Source organism: Pan paniscus, chromosome 23, assembly GCF_029289425.2.
Source record: "Pan paniscus chromosome 23, NHGRI_mPanPan1-v2.0_pri, whole genome shotgun sequence".
In the NCBI taxonomy this organism is placed as follows: Eukaryota; Metazoa; Chordata; class Mammalia; order Primates; family Hominidae; genus Pan; species Pan paniscus.
This window is the reverse complement of record NC_085927.1, coordinates 27,319,203-27,330,757: the sequence shown is the minus strand read 5'-3', so window position 1 is coordinate 27,330,757 and position 11,555 is coordinate 27,319,203. Positions and strand designations below refer to the sequence as shown.

Below are 11,555 nucleotides of genomic sequence, written 5' to 3'. Positions count from 1 at the left end.
GTGGGTGCCTGTAGCCCCAGCTCCTCGGGAGGCTGAGGCAGGAGAACGGTGTGAACCCAGGAGGCGGAGCTTGCAGTGAGCCAAGATTGCACCACTGCACTCCAGCCTGGGTGACAGAGCGAGACTCTGTCTTAAAAAAAAAAAAAAAAAGCTACTGATTTTTATATATTGATTTGTATCCAGAAACTCTACTGAATTTATCAGTTCTAGTAGTTTTTGTGGAGTCTTCAGGTTTTTTACAAATATAAGATTATATCATCTGCAAAACAAGGATAATTTGTCTTCTTCCCTTTAGATGCCCTTTGTTTCTCTCTCTTGTCTGATTGCTTTTGCTAGGACTTCCAGTACTATGGAGAATAACAGTGGTGAAAGTGGGCATCCTGGTCATGTTCCAGATCTTAGAGAAGGGGATTTCAGTGTTTCCCCTGTCAGTATGATACTAGCTGTGGGTATGTCATATATGGCTTTTATTATGTTAATAATGTTCTTTCTCTACCCAGGTTTTTGAGGGTTTTTAATCATGATGGGATGTTGAATTTTATCAAATGTTTTGTTAATGTCTTAATTTAAATGATTATATAATCTTTTCCTTCATTTTGTTGATGTGATGTATCATTTGGATTGATTTGCAACCATTCTTGCATCCTTGTGATAAATCACAAGGGTGTGATAAATCACACATGATCATGAAGAATGATATTTTTAATGTATTGCTTAAAGGTTTGTTAGCATTTTCTTGAGGATTTTTGCATCAATATTAATTGGAGATATTGTAGTTTTCTTTTTTTAAAGTGTCTTTGATTTTGGTATAAAGGTAATTCTGGTGTTATGGAATGAGTTTGGAAGTGTTCCCCATCTCTATTTTGTGGAATAGTTTCAGTAGGATTGGTGTTAGTTCTTTAAATGTTTGTTAGAATTCAGTAGTGAAGCCATAGAATATTGGGGCTTTTCTTTACTGGGAGACTTTTTATTACAGCTTTGATCTCATTATTTGTTATTGGTCTGTTCATGTTTTGTATTTCTTTGTGTTTCAATTTTGGTGTGTTTCTTGGCCCTAGTCTGGTCCACTCAGACCTGCTCCATGCTCACCATCAGGCAGCTGGTGGTCCTTCTTGAAGAGTGAGTGCAGCAGGGACCAGCGGTTGGGCTGAAGCCCCTTCGCCTCATGCGGACTCTCCAATACTCATTGAACTTCATGGTGAGGGACAGAGGACCCACCCTGGCTCTCAGCGGGAGAGCAGGGAGTTCTTGTTCAAGGAAGCCCCTGGGGCTGTCACAGGAGGCAGCCCTTGGGAAAAAGCGCCCAAGGCCCCCCTCAACCGGCCATCCTGCCTCCTCTGCAGGACCTTCTCTTCCCCTCTTTCTCTCCCTCCTGAGGTGAAAAGGAGGGGAGGAGACCACGGAGCCCACTGTGTCAGGGAAAACTGGCCCTTCCTTTTGAGCATCCAGGGGACTCGCATGGGTCTCGCCCCTTCTCCAGGACCTGGAAGCTTCTCTCTCTGAAGAGCCCTGAGTTCCAGTCTCAAGTGTCTCGTTCCCCATTGCCTCCTGCTTCTCCTTTCATCCCCGCCACCACCACCTGGGGCTCACACTCCCTGCCTTTGGGCTTCAAATGTTGTACTACGTGCTTGACCCACTAGCCTGCTTAATCTTCAAAATCACTCTATCAAAAAGACATTTTAGGCTGGGCATTGTGGCTGATGCCTGTAATCCCAGCACATTGGGAGACCCAGATGGGCTGATTACTTGAGTGTATGAGTTACAGACCAGCCTGGGAAACATAACAAGATCCTGTCTCTACAAAAATAGAAAAAAATCAGTGGAGTGCTGTGGCACATGTCTGTAATCCCAACTACTTGGGAGGCTGAGGTGGGAAGATTGCTTGAGCCTGGGATGTCGAGGCTGCAGTGAGCTGAGATCACGTCACTGCACTCCAGCCTGGGCAACAGACTGAGACCCTGTCTCAAAATAAAAATAAAAATAATTTAAAAAGCGAAATTGCTGAAATCATTCATTTAACCAATAAGATGAGCACCTACCTATCAGGGACAATAAAAGTTTAAAGGTGCCAACAATTATGAAGGCAGTATTGAATTCACTTGAAATATGAAGACCACCACATTGGGTGAATTTAGATAGGAATGCCAAGGAGATATTCCTAGGAATATCATTATATATGGAAAACACTGAAAAAAGACACTGCAGTGTTTGAGAAAATAATGGCCATAGAAAGAGATTTCATGGACCTTCCAGCTTATGAAAAAATCAACTGAAATTGCTCAACATTAGGTTAGAACATTAAAAAGGAAAAATAAGCCATTATAGAAGGAGAGAATTGGAATAGGGGACAGGAGTGACCCATTTCCCAGTCTCTGCCTAGAACAGGGCTGGGGAAAAATCTGTGGTCATCACATTCACCATTGCATAAACACATATTTTTTCTATATGTCAGCAAGGAGCAAGTGCTACCAAGACAAGGCAAGGAAAAGGAATAGAGAATATTGCTGGGTGCTTTTCTGTAGGGTGATCAGGAAAGGCCTCACTGAAAAAGAGATATTAGAGCAGAGCAAGTGAGAGAGAGAGAGTCATAGAGAGATCTGTGGGAAGAGCATTCCACGTGAGGGCAACAGACACTGCAAAGGCCCCGAGGCAGGGAGTGCTTGGCATGTCTGAGGAGCCAGAAAAAGGCCAGTGGGGCTGGAATGGAGTGAGTGAGGAGTAATAGGGGCAGAACACATATGGCCTTAGAGATCACGGCTCTAGGTGTTTTGTTTTATTTTCCAATTTTTAAAATTGTGTTAAAATACACATAACATAAACTATAGTAGTTTAACCTTGCTTAAGTGAACAGTTCAGTAATATTAACATTCATATGGTTGTGCAACCATTACCACCATCCATCTCCAGAATTCTTTTCAACTTGTAAAACTGAAACCCTCTGTCATTAAACAATAGCTCTCTGTTCTCCCTTCCACCCAGCCCCAGGCAAGCACCATTCTACTTTCTGTCTCTATGCATTTGACTATTCTTGGGACCTTATAACAGCAGAATCTATGGTATTTGTCTTTTCTGACTTATTTCACTTACTCTAATATCTTCAGGGTTATTTTAATATTATTTGTCAGAATTACCTTCCTTTTGAGAAATGAAGAATATTCCATTATGTGTATAGACCACATATCCATTCATCTGTCATGGACATTAGAGTTGTCTCCACATTTAAGCTATTAGTGAATAATTCTGCTATGACCATAGATGTACAAATACTTCTTTGACTCTGCTTTGAATTTCTTTGTGTAGACACCCAGAAGGGAAGTGCTGGATCATGTGAGCCTCCAACCCACTGTCTGCAGTTGTCCTTGTGCCTCCACTCCGCTGTCCCCAGAGCTGTCATTGATGTTCCACCCTACTATCTTGGAGCTGGTCTGAGTCTGCACCCTGCTGTTCTTGGAGCCTAGAAAGCCCACCAGGGCTGGCCAAACTCCACCCCTCCCTTGGTCTCTCCTCCCAGGCATCAGCACTTTGGAAAAGCCATTATGTACCTTTTAATATCTATGAAAGGTGCCTCAGGAAGGCATGGAGAGGTCACCACTTCCAGGTTATGGTATCTCACCTGTGTCCACTGGCCCCATGCTGGCCCTTTAAGGGGTAAGAGCAGAACAGGCTGGGAGACTACACCTCTTTTCTCAGAGTGGCCATAGATAAAGCCAGAAAGGGGACAGGAGAATGTGGTGCTGTGGGCAGGATGCTGAGGGCAGAGGCCCCTCCCCACAGGTGCTGAGCAGGTCGGGCAAGGAGGAGCTTCCAGCCTCCATCCAGGCAGGACTTCTGACCACTGCTAGAGGCCCCTTCTCAGGAGGTCCTGTCCCAGCCAAGGGCCAGCTCCAGAGACTTTTGTCCATCTTCCCTAAGATGGACACGATGCAGGTGGCTGTGTCTGGGCCCTAGAAATTTCAGGACTGAGTCATGGTGAAGACAGGAGGGGATTGTGGGCCCTGGATGTCCCTGTGCAGCCTATGCCTCTAGCTTGGACCATTCACTGCCCAGGTACCTCCTCGCTAGGTCTCCAAGCCCCACTGGTCATGTGAAAGGCAACGGGGCAGGGCTGGGATGGGTTCAGGGCTCCATGTGCTTCCTGAGAGGGCTGAAGGGTTGCATTCCCCCCAGAGCAGCCCAAGGCATAGTAGCCACTGCTACCCCACTCAGTCTCGGTGAGCAGGCTTGTCGGGGATGTAGGGGCCTGGTCCTCCAGTGGCAGGTAGGCAGGCAGCGGTGCCTCTCACTCCTCACACTCTGCTGGCAGCATATCCTCCAAACTTGGGGCCCCTAGGAGGTGTCCCCATGCCCTCCTGCTCTCCTCCAGGCTCACAGATTTCCAGGGACATGCTGAGTCACAGGTGAGTACTGCAGTGGTCTCTTGCACACTGAATTCCAAGGCTCCTTGTGAGGTGCTGGCACAGTCCTGGCTCGGCTGCACGCTGGCCCTGTGGGCCCCCATCCAGGTCAGAAGCAGAGTATGGGATGAGGAAAGGGATCAGGCAGCATGATCAGAACTCACCCTGGGAGTGGCAGCCTCCTCCTCAGCAAGCCCTCCCTCCTCCTCCAAGAAGCCCTCCTGATGTCCACACCCAGAGGCCAAGCAGCACCTGTGCCAGGAGCATTCTGTCTTCCTTACTATGTGCCAGCTCAGCCTCAACATGGGACCCTGAGTCTCTTCAGTTCCCTCACTGCTCCCCTAGCACAGAGCCTGGTGCTCACAGCAGCCTGCACCAGGGTACAGATGGTGACATGTGCTGAGGAAAAAACAAACACCTGGCAGCATGCAGCATGTGTCCCAGGGCCTTTCAGCAGCTACAGAGACTGGGTACCCCCACCTGAACAATTTTCTCTGTCTCTCTCTCTCTCACACACACATAGCATGACGGACAGGTGACACGAAGACTGGTGACTTTCAAGGTGCTTGGGAAAGGCCAGCAGATCTGAATCCTTCTGTGGGGACACAGGAGACCTCTGCTTCCAAAAGGAAGCTCTTCCCTAGGTGGGACCAGAAGTATCCATCCAACACGCCACACACACACCACACCCTCCATCACTGCACTGCTCCCTGCCAGACCCTCACCCAAGGCCTAAATAATCTCTGGCAGATGCCCTGGTTCTATAGAGAAGGGCTGGTGCCTGCAAGGGGATGACACAGGCCAGGGTACGATCACAACCTCTGCCCCGCTCAGACTTGTCCTCAGCTGCCCAGGCTCTTGACAGTCACATCTGCCACTGTGAGGAAAGACGGGAAATCTGCCAAGACCCAAGTGCTCAGTTTTAAGCTTTAAATTATATTTTTGAACAACAATCCTAAGAACTGGGCTTCCTGTTGAAAGGGAAAATGATTTTTCTACATAATATGCTGGCAATACTGTGTGGAGGGGATATCTCTGCCGCACAGGGTCCAGGGAAGCCCTGCAGCACCAGGAAAGGAGATCCTGGTGTCACCCTACAAGGAAGAAGCTGAGACAAAGTTAATCTTAGTAGAGAGTTTATTTGAGACAAACTTCAGGATTGCAACTCTGGAGCATAGATTCAAGTTATCCTGAATATACATTGCAATTAGCAGCAGTTATGAGCTGATTTTTAAAGGCAAAACAAGGGGGGCAGGGAAGGGGCAGATACAATTCCTCAGGAATTTTAGTTGGTTCATAGCAATAACACTGCTTAGTGATGGGCCGTACACTGTTAAGCTATAGGGTGTGGGGTATGGCGTCTGGTGTGGCATTATGAGGTAAATTCATAGCTACTTCTGGCAACAGCAGTATCAAGAAATGAATACACAGCTCAATGTGAGGCAGTAGGACATGACTGTGGTCTCATTTTAATGCCTCTTTCTGGGCCTGATAATTAAAGCACTTGCATTTCTCAGATAAAAGTTATTTTATTTTCCTGACTGGTAAAGACCCAGGTCAGCTTGGTCCAGACCCCAGGGAGAGGCCCTCATGCCCTGTGTCCTTTGCCCAAAGTGAGAAGCCTGAGGGAGTACACTGGAGCCCACCCCTGGAGCTCTCCCTCTGCCCTTCCTCCTACCCACGGGGCATGAACTGCCAGCTCAGCAGGGAGGGGAGGGTCCTATGTGACCCCCAAGTAGTTCGCTGATACATGGGCTGTGGGAGCCAGACGAGGCCCACAGAGGGGGAAATGCAGAGCCCATTCCTGACTCTGGTGCCAATGTGTGACTCCAGGGGAATCGAAGGGGTGGGCAGACCAGGAGCCCAGGGTCAGTGAGGGTCCCAAGGGCAGCACAAGTGCTGGAGACCCTCCCCCACAGCCACCGGACAGACATTCACAGAAGGAGGAGGTGAGACCCATGGTGGGCACAGATAGCTGCAAAGCAGAGGAAACAGAGATAAGTTATGAGAAACTTATATATTTTTTCCATCAACCATGGAATGGAAGACACAAGAAAAATAAATCATCAATGGAAAATAAAGTGGTTTTTTTTTGTCCACTTGAAACACAGAGGATAAATTTAAATTCACTGTATACACACACAAAAAGGCTCAGAACACTCATAAGTTGCCCACAGTGGCCCCCAACCGTCATCAAAGCCAATATCCTGGGCAGGCTAGACCTTGGGGCAACACCTGCCTTCCATGCCCTGTGGCAGTCTCTGCACTCTCCTGAAGTTCCCATTGTGCGCACTGTAGGGGGCTGGAAGAATGTTGCTGGAGAGGACATATTCTGGAAGAGGGTTCTTTCCACCCTGAGGCCAGGAGAAGACAGTCAGAGGCCCACGGGGACCCAGGTCGGGGCTCCTGCTGAGGCCCCAGTCGGCATGAGGTCACTGCAGGGGCTGAGCTCCCTTCCATCCAGGAAGAGCTCATCTGCCTCATTCCTGCCACTGCCTCTCTCCCGTCTCACCCCATCCAAACCTACTCTCATGGCAGGATCCAACTGGGTACCCTGTGGCCTCGTTGGCTAACTGATTTATACTAAGGTATGTGTCTTTTACAGTGTGAGCTGTGATGGTGAGTTTAGAATTGACTCGCCATGACTGCAGCCTGCAGAGGGAGCCAGCACCTCCAGGAACCCCATTCTTGCCATCAGCAGAGGGTCTATGGCTCCCACCTCATCCAGTGTCTCCCTGAGCACCATGTCTGCCTGACCAGGACCCAGTGGTCCTCCCATGAGGATGCTGCCTAGGGCTCCAACCCAATAGGTCCAAATACACCTCACCAACCTCCCCTCGGGGCTGTCCCCCCATTCCCCACCTCAGGGTCGGGTCACTACTCATATCTCATCCACCCACATGTCTCCTCAGTCTGAAGACTCTGCAATTTCCTCCATGTGGCTCCATCTCCACTTTTCCCACCAGCTCAAGCCAAATCTTATCTCTATGGACATCCCATTGGCCCTCATCAGGTCCCCCATGTCTGCTTGTTCCTGCAATCCATTCTCAAAACATAAAGCATAACATGTCACACAGTTTCACACTCTTCAGCACTTTCCTTTGCTCTGAGAAGCCAGGCACCCACTCACCTGGCCCCACCCAGCACCCCCATCCCCACACACTCTTCCTTGCATCCTCCCTGCTACCTGATGGGGCCCCTGTGCCCCTCTTGAAGCTGACGTGCAGTGCACATTGGGGATGGCTTACTGAAGAGGCCCCTTGTCTGTCCTGTTCTCTAAGATATCTGCTGAGGCAAGAACAGATCCTGTGCATATCAGATGCCCCCAACTGTGCTTTCACACAATGTGTGAACAAAGAAGCAAACCAAGCTCCTCCAGAGGCAGGAGACAAGGACCTCCGGCTTCTTGGTCCCCGTGACACCGGGTCTGGTTGAGGCCAAGCTGCCCTCATCTTTGACCTGTTCTCTCCTTCCCTTCTCTCCCCAGGCAACACGAGAACCTCCAACTGGCCCAGGGAAGGAACTTGTAAAGCCCACCCCAACCAGGATAAGACAGTGGGGCATAAATGGGAGGAGAGGGGTTGGCTGTCGGTGCCACACTCAACGAACACTCACACATGCACACACTGATGCGTGCACACACGTGACATAAGTACACATGGTGACATCCCAATACATTCACAAACATACACAACACAAACAGGCCCAAACCCTCACTCTGAAACCTAACCCCACCCCCAAACTGCAACCCGGAACTCAAGTCCTAGCCTGAACCTTGACCCCAAACCCCACCTCAAGTCAGAAGGTAAACCATGGGCCGAATCCCGAACTGGAACTCAAACCCCAGCAGGAACCTGAACTCTTCCATTGTCTTTCCTCATCTGGCGCATGGGACTCAGCACCTGAGACTCTGTTGTGGCCCTCTGAATGAGCTGCGCCCCTCGTTCTTGTCCTCCCCACCAGCTGCGCTCCCTGTCCCTCCTCTCCCAAGGAGCCACCCAGCCCATGTCCCCCGCCCCGGTGGTCCCGATGAGATGCACCCAGGCTGACCCAGGGTGCAAATCCCCACCCCAATCCCCAACGCAAACCCTGAACCAGAGGCCTCGTCTAAACTTTAATCCCAAACTCCACCTCAAATTGGAACCGGAACCACAGATGGAAGCCTGAACCGGAACTCAAAGCCCAGGTGGAACCTGAACCCCGCCCTCGCCTGTGAGCGGCTGCGCCCGGGTCCAGCCCTCCCCACGAGCTTCACCTCTGACCCCGACCTCCCCTAGAACTGCGCTTTCTACCCCGCAGTCCCAGGGTATCGCAAGCCGTCCCTCACACCCCACCTCCACGCCCTGTCTCCCCCACCTTCACTGTGAGCTGCAGCCCCCATGTCCCTGCCGTCCCCCTCACCCTCCCAGGAGCTGTGTCCACCTGACCCGGCATTTGCGCCTTTGTCTTCGTGGCCCGGAAGTGGCCCCGCCGGCGGAAGCACGAGAAGTGGCCACGTGCTGTACAGCGGCTGGCTGAGGAAGTCGCCCCCCGAGAAGAAGCTGAGGCTCTTTGTGAGTGCGGGCAGTGGGGGCGGTACCATGAGCGCCACGGAGGGTCTGGGGGCTCCGGGAGGGGCGTGGGGGAGGCGGCCTGGGTCCACGGGAGGAGCTGCGGGTGGAGGCGACTTCTCCACGTCTGCATGCGAAGGCGACTCCCCGCCAGCGAGAGACAGGGTCCAGGTTTGTGTGGGTTGCGTTCCGAGACCCAGGGAGTTGATTCCAGGGCTGGGGACCCTATTACCTTGAGCGCCGTGGGCCTGCAGGTCGGAGAGTGGGCGGGAAAGGGGACACAGCAGGCTCCGCAGCCTCGCAAAACGGCAGGAACCTCGCACCCGCTCCCCTTCCCTCCCAGGCCCTGAGAATGGCGGGCACCTCGCACCCTCTCTCCTTCCCTCCCAGGCCCCAAGGAAGGCAGGCGCCTTAAACCTGCTCACCTTCCCTCCCAAGCCCCGAGAAGGCAGGCACCTCACACCCTCTCCCTTTCTCTCCTGGGCCCCAAGAAAACGCGGGCACCTCGCACCCGCTCCCCTTCCCTCCTCACCCGCCACTCCCGGGGTCGTTCGCGTCCTTCCATGCCACCACGCCTGCTGAGGGACAGTGTGCACTGCAGTGTAGTTTTCTATATATTAATTCATGTGGTTAAACGATTTAGAAAAAAAGAAGATTGGTTGCCCTTTCCCCTAGTGGCTAATTTGAAGAGTGTTGTTCTAAATTTCAACAATTTTACTGAGGAAGTGGTAATTGTTAGGAGTCACTATGATTATACCAAGGTACATAGAAGAGGCTTTTCTCTCCTGTTCCTTAGCCCCAGGTCCACCCCTTCAAGAATCTATTCCAGAGTAAGCTGATCCTATAGTCATCTTCCCTTTCCTCTGCTTCCCTGAGGTATGGGGTATGATCAATTCTGCGTTCTTGTCTTTCTCCATTTGTTTTTTCAATTTTTTATTATACTTTAAGTTCTGGGATACATGTGCAGAACGTGGAGGTTTGTTACATACATATACACGTGTCATGGTGGTTTGCTGCACCCATCAACCCATCATCTACATTAGGTATTTCTCGTAATGCTATCCCTTCCCTTGCCCCCCAACCCCAATAGGCCACATTGTGTAATGCTCCCGTCCCTGTGATCGTATGTTCTCATTGTTCAGCTGCCACTTATGAGTGAGAACATGGGGTGTTTAGTTTTCTGTTCCAGTGTAAGTTTGCTGAGAATGATGATTTCCAGCTTCATCCATGTCCCTGCAAAGAACATGAACTCATTCTTTTTTATGGCTGCATAATATTCCATAGTGTATATGTGCCATATTTTCTTTATCCAGTCTATTATTGATGGGCATTTGGGTTGGTTCCAAGTCTTTGCTGTCGTGAATAGTGCTGCAATAAACATATGGGTGCACTTGTCTTTATAGTAGAATGATTTATAATCCTTTGGGTATATACCCAGTAATGGGATGGCTGGGTCAAATGGTATTTCTAGTTCTTGATCCTTGAGGAGATGCCACACTGTCTTTGACAATGGTTGAACTAATTTATACTCCAACCAACAGTGTAAAAACATTCCTATTTCTCCACATCTTCTCCAGCATCTGTTGTTTCCTGACTTCTTAACGATGGCCATTCTAACTGGCGTGAGATGGTATCTCGTTGCATTTCTCTAATGACCAGTGATGATGAGCATTTTTTCATGTTTGTTGGCCACATAAATATCTTCTTCTGTTAAGTGTCTGTTCATATCCTTTGCCCACTTCTTGATAGTGTTGTTGTTTTTTTCTTGTAAATTTGTTTAAATTCCTTATACATTCTGGATATTAGCCCTTTGTCAGATGGGTAGATTGGAAAAAAATTCTCCCATTCGGTAGGTTGCCTGTTCACACTGATGATAGTTTCTTTTGCTATGCAGAAGCTCTTTAGTTTAAATAGATCCCATTTGTCAATTTTGGCTTTTGTTACCATTGCTTTTGCTGTTTTAGTTATGAAGTCTTTGCCCATGCCTATGTCCTGGATGATATTGCCTAGGTTTTCTTCTAAGGTTTCTATGGTTTTAGGTCTTACGTTTAAGTCTTTAATCCATCTTGACCCCGACCTCCTTCAGAACTGAGTTAATTTTTGTATAAGATATAAGGAAGGGGTCCACTTTCAGTTTTCTGCACATGGCTAGCCACTTTTCCCAACACCATTTATTAAATAGGGAATCCTTTCCCCATTGCTAGTTTTTGTCAGGTTTGTCAAAGATCAGATGGTTGTAGATGTGTGGTGTTATTTCTGAGGCCTCTGTTCTGTTCCATTGGTCTATATATCTGTCTTGGTACCAGTAACATGTTTTGGTTACTGTAACCTTGTAGTACAGTTTGAAGTCAGGTAGTGTGATGCTTCCAGCTTTGTTATTTTTGCTTAGGATTGTCTTGGCTATACGGGCTCTTTTTTGGTTACATGTGAAATTTAAAGTGGATTTTTCTAATTCTGTGAAGAAAGTCAATGGTAGCTTGATTGGAATAGCATTGAATCTGTAAATTGCTTTGGGCAGTATGGCCGTTTTCACAATATTGATTCTTCCTATCCATGAGCATGGAATGTTCTTCCATTTGTTTGTGTCCTCTCTTATTTCCTTGAGCAGTGG

General features: G+C 49.0%; 1 protein-coding gene across 5 annotated transcripts in view; it reads left to right on the top strand.

Annotated features, from left to right (window-relative positions):
• Window positions 1-8,677: 8,677 nt before the first annotated feature.
• GAB4 (GRB2 associated binding protein family member 4) overlaps window positions 8,678-11,555 on the top strand; it is a 52,251-nt gene continuing 49,373 nt past the window's right edge. For 3 of the 5 annotated variants that reach the window (XM_055105554.2, XM_055105553.2, XM_034948971.3), the window contains exon 1: window positions 8,774-8,947. In XM_055105554.2, coding sequence (XP_054961529.1) covers window positions 8,774-8,947 — 174 coding nt within the window. Of the gene's footprint in view, window positions 8,948-11,555 lie in introns of all 5 variants that reach the window. The other 2 variants (XM_003804121.4, XM_055105555.3) reach the window with 1 other exon arrangement.